The sequence below is a fragment of the Corvus kubaryi genome, unplaced genomic scaffold (assembly GCF_017639235.1).
Source record: "Corvus kubaryi isolate FWS band 111438036 unplaced genomic scaffold, C.kubaryi_AGA036_p1.0 37300, whole genome shotgun sequence".
Lineage (NCBI taxonomy): Eukaryota > Metazoa > Chordata > Aves > Passeriformes > Corvidae > Corvus > Corvus kubaryi.
Window position 1 is genome coordinate 5,190,401 of NW_024581093.1, and position 19,888 is coordinate 5,210,288.

Genomic DNA, 19,888 nt, shown 5'->3' on the forward strand with positions numbered 1-19,888 from the left:
TCCCATTCCAACAATAGGCTGGTGCCTGGCAGAGCCTTTTCACACCTCATGGGGGGCCAGGCATGGGATTATCACCAGATGAGGCAGGAAGCAGCTGCAGAGCAGGAGGACACACACCCTGTGAGTCTCCTGGTGCTCGAAGCAGGCAGCACTCACTGTCAGTCCTGCCTGTGGCTCAGTGCCAGGGCCTCTTGCTGCACAAGCCACCTTCGGAGCCACCTCCTCCAGAGCCGCAGAGCTGGGAAGGCACTCCCCTTTGTTCCCAAAACTTGACTGTTTGGTTGAAGCATCAGCAATGTGGGGACTGGCTTTAGCTTTCCTGATAGCCCCACTTCAGCTCCCCAGAACAGCCTTCCAAACGCATTCCCTGGCTTAGGAGCTCAGAGGCAGCAGGTAGGCAGCACTGCCACTCCAGCCGGATCCGCTCAAGAGCTGTGGGAGGGAGATCTGTGTGCAGCCAGGGACCAGGATGAGCCCTAAATGATGACGCTGCTCCTTGGGCTGGGAACGACCCAGCAGAGTGAAACCGCCCCCGGGATTTCCACGAGCCACTTGGCAAGTGCTGGCTCTCCTGTTGCTCACCACAGCCTCCCAGCAGGATGGGTGAGAATGGTCAGCTTCCCCTGGGACAGGCAGGGAATAGAGCCCTGCTTTTCCTGGGCACTCCCAGCCAGGAGCCACACCAAGGTGAAGAGGACTTCCAAGAGATTCAGGCATTTAACACAACTTTAAAAAAAATTACAAATATTTTAATAAAATTCATTATAAGTTACAGATTCCTGGAGAACAGGCTCCAGTGTATAAAATGGGAGACAGGCTGGGAAGAGCAGGGAAAGCACCAACAGGAACCTCTTTCCCCAGAGGAAAGAAGAAAGAGGGACAGAAAGGTTCTGACAGACATTTATTGGGGGAAAAAAAACAAAACCAAACCTCTAAGAATGGTCCAGTGGATGTAGAAAGACATAAATCAGTCCATGTCCCTCTGTTCCTCCACCCTTCCAAATCCTCACCCCCAAAGGCAAACACATACGACGAGTCCTGTTTAAGTCACATATTTTAACAGGTCCAGGTAGACCTCAGATCCAAGCACAGTCTGAAGATACTGATCTTCTGCAGCCCTGGGTGCCAGCAGGGATGTCTGAGAAGCCAAGAGAAAGTCTCTTGGTTCAGGTCCTTGAGATGCACCGGCACAGTGGCACAGTGTCCTTGCCCATGTCAGATGAAGCCAAAGGGGCTGGTCCCCCATGGCAGTTGAAGTCCCTTCTGCATGGAAAGGGCATCCACCCCACAGCAGGCGTTTGTGGGGCAGTGGCTGCAGTCCTCAGCAGCTGCACAGCGAGAGCACGGCCCTGGCCCACAGGGCCAAGCAACAAGAACCGACAGCACAAGCGGGAAGGAGGGGTGACAGCAGGCTCAGAGCCCTCCTGCAGGGACAGGCCAGCACACAGAGCAGCCCAGAGCTTGATGCTGAGATGAAGAGCTGAAATGAAGCAGCTTCCCTACAGGGCTTTGTGGGGTCCTCCACCCGCCAGGGCCCCTCACACAGCACACACGTCTCTCCACTCGGGTCCTCCATCCAGCCCGTAAGGCACGAGGGCTGGCTGGGCAACCAGCCAGGCAGATTCCATGTCCCTGCCATGCTGGAGAGGGGCAGGGGGAAAAGACGGACACACGGAGAGATCTGAAATCCAGCCAGACCACGAGCAGGGGAAGCTTGGCCACCTGTATTTGTACATGAGGAGGTGGTGGCTGTTAGTCCAGGACAGCCATGAGGAGAAGCAGTTCCCGAAAGGCACTACCATGGCGGCCGCTGAGCCCAGACTTGTTCTTAACAACATTGCTGATGTTTTTCAGCTGCTTGTAGCACAACTTGCATTTGTGAAGCCTGGAAAAAAATGACAGCAGACACAGCATGAATCCTTAGTTGCCTGAGGTGTGGCTGTTCCTGCAGTGCCAGAGAGGCAACTCAGCAGGAGAGAAAAGTCCTGAAAATGGCCTGGAAGAGGCTGAAATATGAGCACAGCTCTGCAAAAACACCAGGCATTCAGCCCATGTCCTGATGAGACAGGAGAATGGCATCCACATAAGGGCTCTTTCACCCCTCTTCCCCCTTTGGCAGCACAGTCCAGGGAGGAAGGAGGTGCTGTTTTCCAAAGGCCAACTCTCAGAGAAGAGCTATTCAAACTCAAAATCCAGGGCCTGGCTACCAACTCATGTGTCTTGTGAGGCAGAGGGGGAAGCCACAGGGTGGTTTTACTCCCAATACTTTGTTTAGGTATGACTCAAGATACAGAGACAAAGGGAAAAGCAGTCCTTGGCCTTTTCCTCTGAGCAGGAAAGTTTGGTGTTTGCAGACAAAGGGAAGGCATGTCCAGTCTGGTATCAGAGCCTTGATGGCAAGGACATAGCTCTCTCAAGAGAAAGGCTGGTCCCAGGTGGGAGCAAGTGGAAGCGTGTGCCTCACCTTTCCTCTCTGCTGATGTCCACTCCAACAGAAGGTGGTGCAGCAAGGATGTCTGTGATGAGTGGCAGGAATCTCTGGAGAATGAGCTTCAGGGATGTGCAGCCAGTCTGCACATAACTGAAAAACAGAATCGGGTCCCACCTGAATTTCATTCCTGTCCCCCCAGCACGCAGCCCTCAAACAACCCCACTCCACCACCTGTAAGCAGGGAAGGAGAGCAACAGCCAAGTACCAACAATACATCTTAGCTAAAGCTTTCACAAAGCAAGCCTGTTCCAAAGGTCCTGGCACATACCCCACCAAGTGGGACCTCTCTGCTCAAGGGTAGAGATGTCCTGCCAAGGGAACCTGGCAGGAACCTCTCTCCCAGAAGAAAGGAAGAGCAGAAACTCCCTCTTAAGGGAGAGGCTGCAATGTTTTCCCCCTAAAGATGAGTCCCCAGGGCTGTTGCAGGACTTCATTCCCCTTGTCCCAAGCTGACAGCTTCACTCCCAGCAGTGTGCAAAGCCCATTTGTTTTACATGGCCCCTCCTGGCTGCCAGAGCTGTCTTCCATCCAACACATCTACCACAAATCCCACTATCCTGCTCCTCCTGCCCATGCATACTTTCCGTGTCTTTTCCCACACACACCTGGCAACTCCATCATTCTTTTTCAGGTGTCATATCAGCATGGTACTGTATCTGCAGTGGTATCTCAGGATTTTCTTTCGGGTACAAAATGCCCAGCAGAGCTCCCCTATCACTACCTACACCCTGTCCCACAAACACACCATGCTCTTAGGGTCTCACCTTTCGTATTTGCTTTGGAGCAGTTTTTCTATCTGCGGCAGGACTATAGTACACAAATCCAGCTTCCAGAGAGACCTGAAAAGGACATATCCTGAGACTGGAGACTGAGGCTCTACAAAGCTGAGCCAACACAAATAACACTTCCTAGCAAATGCCCAGACAGAGACACTCAAGTTCACTGAGCAAGTTCACTGACTCCCCCTCGTGAGAGAAAGTGGCAGGTTCTGACATATTTCTTTGACTTTCAGCAGAATTACTTTATGAAGCCCAAGACTTTGATTTTCCTTGGCCCCAAACAACTCCAGCAGTTACTGTCACTGCAGGCTTGAAGATGCGACTACAAGCACATGAACTTCATGCCTCCATGGCCCACTGGACATGGGGCAGGTAAAAGGCAGAGCTCCCAACTCCCAGCCAGGCAGCTCTTGAGCATCCCAGGGGCTGACCCCACCCAGGACTCACGCTTTTTGGTTGACAATATTCAAGAGATCCACGACAACAGACAGATCATTGATTGCCACTGCAGAGTCCAGAGAGTTCTGAGAGAGAAGGGGAAGAAAAAGTCACCTATTGCAAAGCTCAAACTGGTTGGGCTAATGCAAATTTGTATCTAGTGCTGCTTTTCCAAAACAAGGTAGAGGAAACGTGAAGATGGCTAGGGAATTCTCTCATGGGAAAGTTTTTTTGGTGACCATTCAGCTGCAGGTGGGACACAGTAGCACTCTGTGGTGCACCCCTGGGAACAAAAGCTGTGAGACCCCATGTTTTGTATGAGGCAGAATCAGCCCCAGACACACAAACAGAGCTGCTCAGCTGCTCCCCTCATGAGCCCTAGGTATCTCCTCATGCTTGCCTTGATGTCACTGGTGCTCCATACAGCCCGCACGGTGTCCAGGTTCTTGTGGCGGCTGGTGAGCACCACACACATGGTCTCGTGGCCTTTCCTGATCTGGGACATGGCTTCCTCATCCACCAGCTCCGTCTGGCTTTGGTTTTTCACAGCCTGGAAGTACAGACACCAATAACAGAGCACGATGGCACGGAAAGGTGGGAGCTTTCTCTGGCCTAGGTGAGAGCCCATTTTGGCAGACAGGATGTCAGTGAATACTGATTTCTTTGCAGATGGTTGTAAAAACCTTTTGAAATGGAAATGCTCAATTTGTTCTGGTTTCAGTTACTGATTTTCTGCTTTTTCTACTATGTCAATCACGAACATGTTTAAAGCTTTGGGAAAACTCTCAAAAAAGATGAATTTAAAGTAAGTTTTCAAAACCAGTATGTTTTAATAAAGAAATGTTTTCACATAAACCCTATTTTTTTATGTGAAACACTTGTTTGGAAACAGCAAATTTTATTAGAAAGCATAGATACAAAATTTATTAGACTCTCAATTTGCTTCCTGCCCAGGCCATGCTAGAACAACTACTTCCTTTGTTCACATTTAGACCTTGGGATCATCAGGATGCTCTGGTCTTTCCCCCTTTTTAAGACAAGAGAATACCCTCCCCAGGAGAGACCAAGAAGCCTCCAAGATGCAAGAGGCAGAGATTCCTGTGAAATTATTATGTACATGTAATGGCAGACGCCAGTTTTTTAAATGAACCACTATCTGGTACATGGAATAGTTCAGGGACTGTCTCACCCCTTGCTCTCTGCTTTGGTAACAGCTTTTTCATGAGCAGGGCTCAACTCTGCTGTATTTACACCAACCACAATGGGGGACCCCCTTTCAGATGCCACCCAACATAGACATTGGCTGGAAAACATTATCCAGAGACACTTACTGGGAGAAAGTCAGAGGCCTTCAGGCCAATGGGCTCATTCCTGGCTGCCGGAATCACCGATGGCTCTGTTCTGCTCAAAGAAGTTGAGGAGGCAATCGCTGGCCTCTGGACTGGATCAGGCTGCAGAAGAAATTGGGATAAAAGCTCTAGCAGGAACAGTCTGGCCCTAGTCTGGTGACCTTTATTTCTGACCTGCTTTCTTCTCACAGCAGGGTCCTAACGCAGCAGCAGTCTCCAGTTTGCTAGCATAGTTTAAGAGGCAATAAAGTATCTCTCAGGTACACACCGCTATGTAATTAAGGTTTGTAAAGAACATGGAGATACCCCAGCAGAAGTGCCGAGTGCTGTTACTGTTATGAAATTAGGGCAATGGGCTGTGGCCAGCCTGAAGGCTAAGAGAGAATTCTAAAGAAGCCAGTATAATGAATCCTGGCACACCAGCTGCTTGCAGTTTTGGCAACAAAACAGCCTCTGTTCAAGCATTTGTAGAAACCTGGCACTTGGTTCTCTTGAGTGCCCCAATTCTGAGATGCAAGGAGAAGCACCACTGCAAGCACAAGCAGCAAACTAAAACAATAGACTCGGTCGGAGGCTTGGCCTTGGTTCTACTGCTAAGGCAGCAGCACAAAGCCTAGAGCTGCACTTTTACTGCCCTTCAGTAAACAATCAGCCCAAGTAGAAATCACAAATTCCCCAGCTCTGCACATTGTTCACAGAGGGGGCAGGAACAGCAATTCATAGATGACACAGTACGTACGAGCTCTTGCTTTGGCAACGAGGTCTGGACATCCGCAGCTTGGCTGGGCTTCACTGCTTCCTTTGCAGTTCCAGGCTCTACCAAGAGGGAGAGAAGTGGGAAAGCAGAAACTGATGGTCACTTTCAAGAGTTGAGAGCAAGGGTTCTGTTTAGCTACACTGCAAGGAGCCATTTCTGCCTTCAGGCAGCTCTCCCTCTTTTGAGGGCCATTAACCCTATCCCCACCAAGGGGTCATTTCCATACTCACCATCCTCAGGAGGGGCTGGAAAGGGCTCATTTCGAGGAGGAGTTCGGCCTACAGAATAAGATTAAAAAAATAAACAAATGAAGGAGCATCCAAGGCTACTGATAAGTGGTAAGTCAACCTTGGAGCAGAGAAATCTCCAACAACTCCACACATGAGGGTAATCAGTGATACAACAAGCAGAGTTATCTCCTTTAGGCCCTGACACTATTGTTGAGTTTAGCTTTCAGCCTTCATGGATAGGAGGGACAAAACCGACCCGTCGTTCACTGCTGCTGTAGAGGTGTGAAGCCTGAGACAAGGCACTGTCACAACAAATGATACTAGAAAAAAATCCACCTCCTGTTATTTATTTATATAAGCAAATAAAAATAATTGCTATGAATTCCTCAGAAAGAGTATCTCATTTTATCATTTACTTAAAAATGAGATACAGACACTGCACAATGCCTCCTAAACAACAATCTTTGCTTTAACAAAACATTTTGCCTTTCCTTCTTTAACGAAGGCTGCTGATCTCATACATATCAAAATTCGAAGCTAATAAAATTTCCTTAACACTCTAATCAGGATAGGAAGGCAGCACGTTTACAATAAAGCTCTGGATTCTGAGGCTTCAAACAGACATCACTGTACCCTAGTAAAGGTGCCACCTTTCAGCTGCTCACCAACATGATCTGTGCTTCAGAATATTAAAAAAAAGCTTTCTGAACTCTCCAGTCACAGGTGAAGTCTCTGTTACAGTAAGCCAAAGGTCAGTTCTACTGAATCAGTTTAGTGTCCTCATCTCAAACCCAAACCCTACTCAAAAGCACAAAAACCCCTGGTACTGACAGATCGCATTCTTGGGCTGGAAGATCTCTTTGTAATCCTCCTGGTTCTGGATCTCAGCCTTTGATTCCTTCTCATCCCGGTCATCTTCACTGCTAGGACTGTGCCTCTCACTCTCCGAATTGTGCTTCACTCTGCTGTGGAAAAAGAGTTGTTGTCAGGGGAAGCCGTATTGTCAGAGAGAGAGAGAGAGCGAGCACTGAGTGCCTGGTGCATTTCCTTAAAATCTTGAAATTCAACAAGCCAGCAGACTCCCTCACCTCTGTGGCTTGCTGCAGCTCGTTGAGGGCCTGTCATAGATGCGGCGAAGGGAGGACCCTGTGGGGGTAGGTGGCACAAGAGGCTGGTCGTCCCTGATCAACCCATGAGGAATAGAATCTGACTTTGGGACTCTGCTGAGATCCACAACGAAGGAAGAGACTGTGCTTTGTGCAAAGGAAACGCCTATCTGCAGAGGCAAAAGATCAAGGTAATTCACCAAGGAGTGGGGTGCACACCAGCCCTTTTGAGAACAGGAGTGATGCAGTGACCCTCAGCAACTGCGCTTGAGGACTGCTCAGTTCAGTGCTGAGGATTTTTCAACCTGAAGTTGCCAGCAATTTATGAAAAGCTTGGATAGAACTTTTGTCAAGCATAGCTTCTAAATACTGGTCAAACTAAGCCCGAGTTCTTTCCTCCAGAAGCCAAAGAGACACGAAGTGGAGCACAAGGCACACAGCCTTTGGGCATGCTGCAAGCCCTGACACAATCTTACAGGTCTGAAGGCCTGCAAGGAGGCAGCAGGATTTTATCTTGTGTTTCACAGCTGCCTCCCCCCGCCTCAGGAGCAGTGCCTTACCAGCTGGTTGTTGCTGATAGACAAGTCAGCTACTTTTCCCCAGTTCACCAAGACCACATCAAAACAGCGCTCTGGCTCCCAGCCATACACACGCAGCGAATCCTGGAAGCCGCTGTACAAGCAGCAGCCATCTGGGTTGAAGAGCACACACCTGGGAGGAAGGCAGGAAGAGAATCAAGCACAGCATTCCCACCTTGCTCAGTCCTTGTGGGTCTCTGACTACACCGAACACCTTCAGTTCTGTTTCTAACAATGAACCTTCCAATCTGGTGTGCAACCTGGTGGGCCTGTGCAACATCTCCAGCAGCCCAGACTTCTCCCCAGTAACGTCTCTCTCTGAGGAAACCCTCCCTTCACCCCACCTTTAGTCTCTGCCCAGTACATTTCAGTAGGAATTTAATGTACCTGACAGGAGTAGCTTCCTCTTCAATACAGCTCACAACTTGAAACTTCTCCAAGTCCCAGAACCGAACAGTCCTGTACACACAACACAACAAAATTCATTGCTCTAGAAATCACAGTAGGATCCAGATTTTTAACAAAACAGTTAGAATGACTTTTGCTGTTGTGCACATACAGTGACCCTAGACAGAAGGCTGGTCTAGCTAAGATCCATGAATCCAGACAGGGATACTCAGAGGGTCTAGACACAGACAGGCATTTAGAGCTGACCCAGAGCTAAGAGAACACCCTGCCAGCTGAGCAGGGCTGCCTGCTGTTCACACAGGATGTCAGCTGGATTAGAGAGATGCTTGGGGCTACACATTGGTTTCTAGTGTGGCAGAAGGTGCCATCAATTTTGGATGAGAAGGGAAGATCTCCATGTTCTGCCCATCACAGATGATGTCCAGATGTCTGGCTCTTGCAATAGCAGGTTTGAGTTGTGTGACATTCCTCTTTGTCATGTTTCTACAAGGAAGAGCATCAGGAAATAGAACAGACATACACATTTCTCTTCTTTCTCCCTCCCCTTATGTACCTGTCAGAGCTGCCAGAAGCCAAAAGGTATTCATTGGGATGGAATTCAACAACGTTTACTGGGCCAGTGTGTCCTGTAAACTCAAACATTAACTTCCCAGCAGTCAGATCCCACAGCTGAAAGGAGGAAAGAACAGAGACTCTTGAAGAGATTTAATGTTAGAGATTTCCAATACACTTGGGATTTCCTTGTACTGGCAACCTTCTAACACTTCCCCCCTCCAAGAACAGGATCAAGTCTGTCAAAGAAAGCAATAATCAAGGAAGAAGTACCATCCCAGTCATTTAAGGTTTTGTTTTGGTTTTGGGTTTGGTTTTTTTTGCATTATCTTTTATTTTCCATGTAATTTGTCCCTGAGAAGTTTCTATTTTATATTTAGAGACTGAGACAAAATATAGCAGTTCCATCTGTCCCCACAGACTGTATCTCAAAAGTGAACAAACAAAATTCCAAAAGCTCTGAATCCCTTTGGAATTCCCTCTTCCTGTGCTCTAGTCTCCACTTGAAAATGCAGGGAAATAACTGATCAGTTAATCATGTGAAACTGAAAATAAGATCAGTCCTTCATCCCCATTCCTCATACTCCATGTGAAACAACTGAAGTCACTACCTCAGTCAATACTTTTCTGAACTCCTTCTCTTACTCTGTTCAGTCCTGACACCAATTTTCAGACTGATAATCACATGTAATGTATATAATACAAGCAGAGCCAGAAATTAGTCTGGTGAAGCAACGTGCTGTGGACAACTCAATCTACAAGGTTTACTGAGGCCAACGTTCAGGTACCACAACTCTACTACCATCAAAACATTAATTTTTCTGTGCATAGTCTTTCCCAATATGTCTGCTGGATAAGGGCATTTCAACACATGCAGCTCTTCTATGGGTGTTGAGGGCCATCAGACACGATCCCCATAAGAAAACTGGTCTCTGCAAAGCCATGGGGCTCAGTCAGCTGCCTAATGAATGATGGGTGTTTATGAGTGAGTGCTGGCAATGCCTGGTAAAAAGACAATCCCAGCATTCCCATGTGCTGCAAGCACATAAGGATGGTGTCACAATAAATTACCTTTACAGTGTGATCATCAGCAGCAGAGGCCACCCATTTCCCATCAGGGCTAAAGCGGAGACACCGAACTGCTTCTGTGTGACCCTGAAATGAGGAAAAACAGTGTTCTGGCTTTTGTCTTTCAATCCTATACAATATAATAAACCAAAATCAATTAAGTGTTTTACAGAGTTCACAGCTTGCAGAACACAACACTGTACTCAAGACACTACACCCAGCCACACTAAATGTGTGTCATCTCTCTCATCTAGACATTAATGCCATCAGTTTGAGTATGGTAAATACAGATCTGGCTTCACTAATACGAATTAGTTCTAAATTACAGATTTACATATGGTCAGATAGAAGTGCTGTGACAGTCTCCAGTTTCTACACAAAATTAATATACAGCAAGTTCTTTAGGTAGAAGAAGGTCCCAAGAACAGAACCATCTCAGTGCAGAGGTAATACCATTAACAATATAAAGAAACCCTTAGGATGCTCTCAATCCCCCACTGAAGCCATCCTCACTATAGCACATTATATCCATTGATACCCCGTAATAGCACATTATATCCATTGATACCCCATAATATCCATTTCATATTCCCATACAGCTTGCAGAGGCCTGCTGAGGTTTGCCAGGCCACTTCACAAATCGTGCAGATCTTATTCTCATGCTGGAAAACCAGGAAGTTAATTGTACATAGTCACATTTAGGTTTGCTCACAAGTCCTCAAAAGAAGTATTTCTCCCCTCTTTGCCTGAAACCTAATGAAACATCATACCTTGAATGTGAAGATACAGCCTTTTCTTCTTACATCCCAGAGCTACAAGGAAGAAAAGCAAACAAATGATACGTTTAGAGCAGTGTGTGGGGAGCCCAAGGGTCCTGCCAGAACAAGGGGTCTCTGTGTCACCAAGCTAACAGACACTGCAGAATGAAGGGGCTGCTGAACCCCTGTTGGCCTCAGGGGCATTTTCTAACTCCCCAAGTGAGAATCAATCCTGGAAGGTCTCTCTTACTACAGCAGCTCAGTTCTGACAGTCAAACACCAGCCTGAGGAAGCAGATACAATCCACAACAAGCAGGACATCTGTGCTTGCTGACACCAGGTCTTGGCTGGCACCTTACTCAGAGCCACATTCCACACCAGAGGAGTCACATTCATGAGCTGGCTGTGAAAATACAGGCACGGATTTCACAAGCACTCACAAATACACCTGCCCACACATGGAAATGATGATGTGCAGCATCTACCAACAGCTCAACACAAAACACGTTCTGGCACTCTTCAAAACAAAGACACTGCAGGTAAAGAGGGAAATCTCTAGTGGAAGCTGGTATTACCTTAATGTTGGTGTCCAAGGAGCCAGATGCCACAAAGCTTCCAAAAGGATGGAAATGAAGGCTGCAGATATTCGCTTTGTGACCTGGTAAGGTACGAAGAACTGGGAAAAGGAAAGGCAGAGCAGAAAGAAGGAATAGGGGAAAAATATTTAATAGTTCACTTCCACACGGAAGTGTAGCCATACTATCCCCACCGTTATTTTATGGAAATATATATTATTTTGTGGAAACACCTCTGACTTTACCCTGGCAATGCAAAGAAACAACAATAGAAAGGCCATGATCAATGAACCTAATGGAAGCCCTGTCCTTAGGTATGGAAGCTATGGATAGAATTCCAAAGGTCTCCATTCTGAAAATGAGGCAGCTGGCAGGCAGTGCATCTTCCCACTTGTTATACAGACAGCAAAATGGGCCAGAGGAGGAACAGTTTGAGCCAGGAAGTGAAACGGTCTTGACTGCCTGCAGCATTCACCTTGCAGTTATTAGACAGACCCTTTCCCAGGACTCTGCATCCCCATCCAGGCACCACCTCTTAGGTTTCAATATTCACCCCAGACTCCTTCAATTGTCCCTTGCAAGAATCATTATAAAGACAGAAAATGGATGCTTAGGAAGCAGAAGACCAAGAAACGATCAGAGTGTTTCAGCAAGTCATCAAGTAACACCCCCTGTAATTCTGGAAACCAGAAAGGACCAGTAGAACCGGTACATCCTATCTCGGCAAGCAGTGACAAATGCAGAACTCAACTCTAAGAAAAATTGCTCAGATAATAATAAGGGAAATCCCTCTCCCTCATCCGTCATCTGGAACAAGCTGATGATTCCCCTGGCAGAAATCAGCTCTTGAGCCAGAGCTGGGGTGATCATTTGCACAGACACCGGCTCATAGGTCTTCTAATAAATGCACCCAGATCAGCTACTCCCCACAGGCAGAGCCAAAGTATTCCATAACTGAACTGATTCTAACTGTCTGAATGACAAAAGTGCTTTTCATTATTGATGCTGCCTGTGGTTTGCCTGCTTAGCTCAGCCAGTGTAAGTCTATTTTCATTATACATTCCTTCTATGAACAAGCAGCAACCTATAAGAAATACTCAGTCATTTTCTGGTATTCCTGCTGGAATGCACTCAAGTGATTTAAGATACCTTTGAAAACTCATGCTAGGATTTGAGCAAAATGCAATAAATAAAGCATGATTCAACAGTGGTCTTTAAAGGATCAGAGCTTGATGAGTTCATAGCTTTTACAGTTTATTAAAAATTAGGTCTTTGTCTATTTATGTGGCCATGCAAGAGCAGGAGAGCAGAAAAATTGCTTGAGGAAAAAAGAAAAGTTAGAACCTAAGAACTAGAAGTCAACAAGCAGGGGATTCCTGCATTTTTGCAGAACCTAATAAACTTAAAACTTCCAAGCTGATTTGGGATCCTTTTATTAAGGTTGGCAACTTCAAGCTGAGACTGAATACAAATTCTATATGCCTAGTTATCTACACATGCATGGAAACTGATCTGGAATGCAGATTTTGACACACTCAGGTCAAAACCATAGAAACTAGTTCCTCAGATCAGTGTCCCCAGTACATGTCCAAATTTCTGCTCAAGCATGAATACACCTCTACAGCCTCAGCAGAAGGACAAAAAAGAGTTGCAGATGAAGATGAAAGCAATGCCAGTCTCCTGCTCCTTCTTAAATCAGGAACCTTCTGGGTCAGCACAGATATTAAGCGTAAGGATTCTCCAAAAAGTGTGCATGAACAGAAGCAGAAACTCATGGACACATACCTTTGGCAGCTTCCAGGTCCCAAACTCGAATGGATCCTGACCGGGACCCTGCAACTATGAGCTTCTCATTTGGGTTGACCTGTAGGCTCTCGATGGGGGTTGTGTGGCCAGTCAAGCTCTGCAAAGAAAACCATCAGTCACAGTCAACAGCTGCTGGCACAGCCCTGTATGAACCACAGCATCGCTCATACTTGAGGGGTGACTCTTTAGCCATGAGTTGGGACCACCTGGCTGTGCCACCAGTCCTTTTTTCTCAGCAGCCACCAGTATGGCAGAGCACACTAAAGCCCATCACTGCACCCAGCGCAGCACACCTGTCTTCCCACATTATCCCACTTTCTGGGGCACACTGACTAAGTTTTAAAGGATCCATCAACAGAGACACAGGTAGTTAAACATTAGGTGTGGATGCTCAGACAAGGCTGACACATTCTTACATCATAAAAATTATGCTGTGGCAGCACAATGGCACTGTGTTTGCTCTAAATGGGTCATGTAAGTGTCATGAACCAGTTACAAAATCAAAGCAAGAGCAAAAGCAGGGCTACTTTGAGATCTTCACACAAGCACCAAGCCATAGGTTGCTGTCAGCAATGGATGTCACAGTGACAGCATGGTGCTAATTCTGAAGTACTGACTTGAGGCTTAAGGCAGTAATTCACATGTATCAAGTTCCTTTCATCCTTGAGCACCTGAAAGCTTACAAATTACATCAGTGTTTTGAAAAGGCCGACATTTTAGTAGAATACAAGAATATTTAAAACTAGCTCTAGAAAACAAATTCCACCACTGCAGACTTTCTGCTTGCCAAATAAGCAGTATTCTCTGCTTTACTCCATCCTCAAATATGTCTTTTTAAATAGCTACACCGGCTCTGTGCCTCCCACACACATACAGAGGCTGGGAATGCCAGTTGGAAGCTGCCTGTTCTGATGGCACTTTCTCAGGAATCCATGTGCAATTGAAATCCTCTACAAACTCCACAGCTGCAACTGCCATTGCTAGTGAGAACTAGAGCTCACACTTAAACCAGGTCACAAGGTTACTTGAAAAGTTCCTCTTCTCCCTCTTTCCCAACATCTAAACATCCATAATCTTTATAATATAAACACTAAAAACTAATTTCAGAGGACAACCCCAAAAATCAAGATTCCTTTGACATACAAGAATGGCACAGGCAGCTTCAGTCAGCCCCTGCCTCTCAGAAACAGCAGCTCCCAACGCCTGTGGTTCCCAGGAAGCACAAGAGAGGTGCAGCTCTCTGATCCCACAGAAAGGGTACAGAGTCAGTTCTTCAACCTTCTTCTTGAGTAAGGCAATAGTCCAGTTTCAAACTACAGTCATGCTACCACCAAGGGCCTGGAAAGACACTGCTTGACTACACTGTGCAAGAAGCACAGCCCTGCCAAAGGTGACCCTTCATACACTTAATGAACAGAAAAATAAAGCACACACGTTCTCCTTTTAGCCTTTTTGACTTGACTTTCCTGATTTCTTCCTCACAAGGCTCACACTGGCTAGAGCAATGCCTTCAATACCACAACATTATTGTGTTGTTAATTAAACAAATGACAAGAGACATGTGCTAAAGCTGGTTTTATACAACACCCACTCAAAGTGATGCAGGATAGATATCTGTTAAATATATATTTATGGTGCACTTTAGTGATCACTGCTGGGGTAACCCTACCCTTGCTAACACGCTGCCAACAGAGTTACTCCTCCCCAGCCTACAGCAAACTATTGTGGCAACCTTTGTGCTGACAGTTAGGGATGGTGGCACAGGTGGGAATGCATCCTGCTGGGGATAGCTCCTGCTGTGACTGCGAACCCCAGGGTATAAAACTGGCCCCTGTAGCCTGCACTATAAAACTAGCTGTTCTTGCACAAAACTCTTCCTTTAATTATTTGTAGACTGGTAATATATAAAGCACAATATTCTTTATCTGAGTAAGCACTGCCCAGCTCAAGCATTCCCACTATACCTCTAGAGCAGTGGACCCACCAGGCACCCAATCCTGTCTCTACCTTTAGCTAGAATCTGGTTACACAGCTTTGTGTTGGCAAACTCTATTCACAAGTCCCACAGGCTCCACCCCAACAATCTCTCCCCTCATTCCCTACCCTCCAAACCCCAGAATTAATATTCCCATCCCACAAAAGCTGAAAACAGGCCTGTTCTTACCATGATGCAGTTGGGCTTGCTAACTGACCATATGTTGACCCGACAGTCATCACCTCCAGTGGCCAGCATCCGGCCTGAACCTTTTCCCAGGACTACTGAGGATACATTGCTGCTGTGGGCCATGATTTCTTCTGCACAAAACAAAGCAAACACTTATTACAGATTAGTATAAAAATTTTCATCCCATCCCTCCAAAAGGTCTAAAAAAAATATTCTTCCTCCAGAAACTCTTTCCAGTTTCCACTGGACAAGCTGCAGCAGCCCACTGTTCAGATAAGAAGTCACACTATTATCTTGCTTTGAACAGTCCCTCTTGGCTCTGCCTGCTGCACTTAAAACATTTGCTGACCAAAGCTTCACAACTCCAGTGCTCACATGGCTTACTAAAAGCATCTTCTCCCACTTGCAGCAGCTCAGGAGCTTTTGAAGATTTGCTCAAATGCAGCAACCTGATCACAGAAGGTGCTTTACCTGCAATAATGCACAGCAGCCAGAGTCATCTAGTGAAAGGCCCTCTAATCCTGTTCTAGACAGCAGCAGCAGACAGTCCAACCTGAGAGGAACTGGCAGAGGAGCAGCAGTACTGTTCGCTGCCTTACCCAGAAGAAAAGTCAGACTCAGCAGCGGGGAGAGGTGGAGCTCCCTCCCCTGAGTTTTGGCAGAGGCTTTGCTACATCCCCACTAGGTAACACAGGCAAAACTGAGCACTGCAGAGCATGCAACTATGACAAAGGAGAGTGAATATCTATCCAAAAGGGCAGAAAATAACAAATCTGATTGATGCTAAATGACTGTTAAAAAGCCAGGAGCTGAGAGGAAGTTCTGACACTGCAACAACAGAACTCTATGGCAACCTCATCAGAAAGAAACCAATTTGGGACAAAAAAGAAGCCAAATGAGCATCTTTGCTTAGACATCTCACAGCGGAATTTTCAGTTCACTCAACATTTTGGCAAGGGCTTTTGGCAGATGCATTTACCAACATCTTCACCTGACTGTTCTCTTCTTTGAAAGGTCACAGGCTTTGACCGAATAGTTATGAAACTGTAAAAATAGTTATGAGTCTGTAAAAAGGCTAGGTAGCATCAATGCAGCTTTCGTTCAGATTGTTTGGCTGGGAGGAGCAATTTGATTATTTTACATGCAACACTAATCCAAAAGGATATTAGATGGCTGCAATAATAATTACAGGTACTTTGATCTCGAACTCTCAAGACTTTTTTTGAAAGCAAAACTGCGCAACTTTCACTTGGGCTGGAGAAATACCTTTCAAATTACAAAGGTAACTGGGCCATAAATTACGTTTGAAGGGCAAATCTGAAAATATACCTGCATTGTGTTGAAAGACCAAACTTCCACATAAAAATGCTAAAACAAAGCCCGTATAGATACACAGACTAGAAGGTAACCAAAAGTACAATTAGCATTAATAGACCAACTCACTAGTTAAAATTGAAAGGACAGATGCTGAGCACTGCTGCTGGAACAAGTGTGTCAGCAGCTCCACTTTTTCCCCTCTTGATTTCCTTCTTAATAATATATTGTAAGTTTAAAAGTCACTGTGGAAACATCCAAGCCTCTCTTCATAAAAGCCAGGTGATAACCTGACATCTGCCTTGGCCAGAGAGGTTCATTCGCTCCCCCATGAATGCCTTACACACACAAATTTTTTGTTTCATGAAGTTCTTGTCACCAGCTATCACCCACCAGCCCAGCACCACTAAACTCCTAATTAGCATTGCTGAAACATCCCTAACACTCAGAATGCTCTAAAGAGGATGCTAAGATGGGGCAGAGCCTAGTAAAAATGAAGATCGAGAACTTCTGCCCACCTAAGGAGAATGGAGATGCATAGACTACCAGCTTTTCCTGCAACTGGAGTTTCAGGGATGGGAAGATAACATAGCAAACTGGCTTTCTGCTCAAAAAGATACAAAATTCCTCAGTCAGTTATCTCAGATGACTTCATGTGTTACCAGTCAAGAACACTATTTCTGCCAGCCAGTTTCCAGACCCCACTCATTGACTAAAGCAACTGATCACATCCTATTGCTTCTAAGCATTCCCCAACAGCCCCTATGAAATAACTCACCAGTGACCAGCTAGAAATTGGTAGTCATCAACAGTCTACTGCTCCTTCAGAGGAAGAATAATGGACATGAAACCAGCAGATTCTTACTGTCTCTTTCAAACCAATTTCAAGACAGTGGGACACACAGGCCCTGCAAAGATTACCCCAGTCCTCCTGCAGCAGAGAGCTCAGTAAACCTTCTGTAACAAGTGAGCACCAATGAAGGACAACCCAACAGAGGCTAAGTTTGGGACCTTCTCCCTGATACTGAGGGAATTCCCCACCGCAATCTGGCAGTCTCCATTGAATGACAGAATATTCTAAGTTGAAAGGGACCCACAAGGATCATCAAATCCTATTCCTGCTTGTCCTGCACAGGACAAACCCCACTTAGCCTGAGAGCGTTGTCCAAACGCAGGGTTGGTGCTGTGACCACCTCCCTGGGGAGCGTGTTCCTGTGTGTAACCACCCTCTGGGTGAAGAACCTTTTCCTAATATTCAGCCTAAACTTCCCCTGGCACAGCTCCAGACACTCCCTCAGGTCCTGTCATTGATCACAGACAGCAGAGATCGGAGCTGTCCCTCCAACACACTCATGAGGAAGCTGCAGCCCAAAATAAGCTCTGCCCTCAGTCTCCTCTTCTCCAGGCTGAACAAGCCAAGAGACCTCAATCACTCCTTTGCATGGCTTCTCCTCTAGACCCTTCACCATACTCATAATCCTTCTTTGGATGTTCTGTTACAGCTTTAGATCCTTCTTGAACTGTGGTGCCCCGAGACTCAAGGTGAGGCTGCACCAGCACAAAGCAGAGCAGGACCATCACCTTCCTCGATGCACCCCAGGACACAGATGGCCCTTTGGGCTACCAGGGCACACTGGTGACTCATTTTCAACTTGCGATCGACCAGGAACCCCACATCCCTTTCTGTGGGGCTGTTCTCCAGCCTCTCATTCCCCAGCCCCTCCCTACATCCAGGGTTGCCCCTTGACAGGTGCCCCATCCCTCATTGCCTCGGTTGTTCTTGTACTACAGTAGAACCATGTGGGGTTAGACAGGCTCTTAGCCTCGTGCTGCATCAACTAGTCAGAAAAAAATAAAGGCCGTGACCCTTTGAAAATAGCACTGATAAGGCCACGCTATTCACTGTGCCGCTATGTTTTCCAACAGGACTTCCAGGAGTTAAATATTCCAGCCAGCAATGTAAAAAGGGGGCCGGGGCACCACATCCAGGGCAGGGATGAGGTGGCTCCCATCCCTACCCGCTCCCAGCCGGGGCGGCTCCCCCGCCCGGCACTCACGCAGCTTCCATGCCGTCTTCGTGGTGACGGCCACGGCCATGGCTCAGCGCGGCGCCTCTCGGGCGGGCAGCGCCTTTCTCCTCCCGGCGAGGCTCCGCTCTGCTAGCGCGTCCTACGGCCAGGCCGTGCACCGGGGCTGCCCCGGCCGTCCTGCGGGCACACAAACACGGTCACGGCGAGACCCTCCTGAGAGGCGGCACGGCGGGGGACGAGGCCTCACCGCTGATGAACATCACGGGACGGGAGCGCTGGTTGGGCCGAGGGCGATCGCCTGGACGCTGGTGGCAGCGGGGCCCAGCGGTACCGGACCGGGACCCCCTGCCCGCCACCGCCCTACAACCGGCCCCTCACAACAACCCCGCGCCGCGCCGGGCGGTTGCCCGGGCTCCGCGCACCGCTCGGCCAATGGCAAGCGAGGGCGGGGTGGTTGCCATAGCGACGGCAGCGCGGCCGCCACTCACAGCGCGGCTTATTGGCGGAGCCCCGCAGGCGCGGCCAATGAGGAGGCGGCGCTCTGGATGGGGGCCGCCATTTTGCGGGGCCGCCCTGAGGGGCGGGGGCCGGACAGCTCCCGCTCTGCGGCCGGTTCGGGGCGCGCAGCTGCCCCGGAGCTCCCGTGAGGGCGGCGGGGGTCGTTCCCGGACCTCGTAGCTCACGGTCTGCCGGCGGTTGAGGCCGTCGTGTCCCAGAAGGCGGTTCCCGGGTGTCACGGGCATGGTGGGAGCGGGACTCCTGCGAGGCTTCTGTGCCTCTCGCCGCCCGGCTGAGGTGCGGTCGCGCCGCTTGTGCGTGTTTCTCGCCGTCTCTGAAGCCGGTCACTCCACCAACAGAGAAAAATCAAATTAATTTGACGCTACTCCTTGATAATGACCCAAGAATGCAGGCTAAATTTCAAAGATCATATTCTTAAAGCGCAGGAGCGATGGATCCCGGCAAGAGGAAATCGGGCAAAAATGCCAGGAGGCCTTCGTGGATGGATAAGGAGCTGCTGAGCAGTAGAGGGGGGAAAAAAAAAAAAAAAAAAAAGACCGTAGAAAAGACGACTTTTTTCTCAGAAAGGAAAAATAAACTTTCAGGAAGTGGAAACCAGGACAGGTGGCTTTGGAGGAATACAGGGAAATCCCATGGCCGGGGGGTTGGGACTAGATGATCTTTAAGGGCCATTCCAACTCCGTAATGTTCTATGATTCTGTAATATGCATTTGCTGATGGTTTGGCAGCTGCTGTGTCCCTAATGCCTGTAAAAGGATTTTTAAATTAATTTATTCTGGTGTCTCCTCTGGTATTGAATTAACATTGATGAGTTCATAACTACAGCATTATACAGGGCAAAGTTTTGTCATTATAGGGCTCTAAATGAGGTCAAAGAAATGTTATATTTATGAACTCACCAGTTCAAAACCTTTGCTTACGCAAAACTGAATTATAAATTCGTTAAAATATTATGTTGGGAAAGAA

At 47.5% G+C, this 19,888-nt stretch overlaps 1 protein-coding gene across 3 annotated transcripts; it reads right to left on the minus strand.

Annotated features, from left to right (window-relative positions):
• Window positions 1-727: 727 nt before the first annotated feature.
• On the minus strand, window positions 728-18,580 carry KATNB1 (katanin regulatory subunit B1). 3 transcript variants are annotated; one of them, XM_042027186.1, is made up of 19 exons: window positions 18,431-18,580; window positions 15,060-15,190; window positions 12,875-12,992; window positions 11,090-11,190; window positions 10,527-10,568; window positions 9,760-9,843; window positions 8,690-8,805; window positions 8,116-8,187; window positions 7,711-7,861; window positions 7,133-7,320; window positions 6,876-7,006; window positions 6,045-6,092; window positions 5,797-5,873; window positions 5,040-5,159; window positions 4,109-4,258; window positions 3,718-3,794; window positions 3,256-3,330; window positions 2,465-2,581; window positions 728-1,885 (listed from the first exon to the last, which is right to left on the minus strand). In XM_042027186.1, the coding sequence occupies exons 1-19, from the start codon at window positions 18,468-18,470 to the stop codon at window positions 1,753-1,755; spliced, it is 1,971 nt and encodes a 656-aa protein (XP_041883120.1). In that variant the 5' UTR covers window positions 18,471-18,580; the 3' UTR covers window positions 728-1,752. The 3 variants fall into 3 exon arrangements, with proteins under 3 accessions (XP_041883120.1, XP_041883119.1, XP_041883123.1); XM_042027185.1 differs by having other exon boundaries at window positions 6,876-7,009; XM_042027189.1 differs by lacking the exon at window positions 18,431-18,580 and adding an exon at window positions 15,531-15,829 and having other exon boundaries at window positions 6,876-7,009.
• Window positions 18,581-19,888: the final 1,308 nt, after the last annotated feature.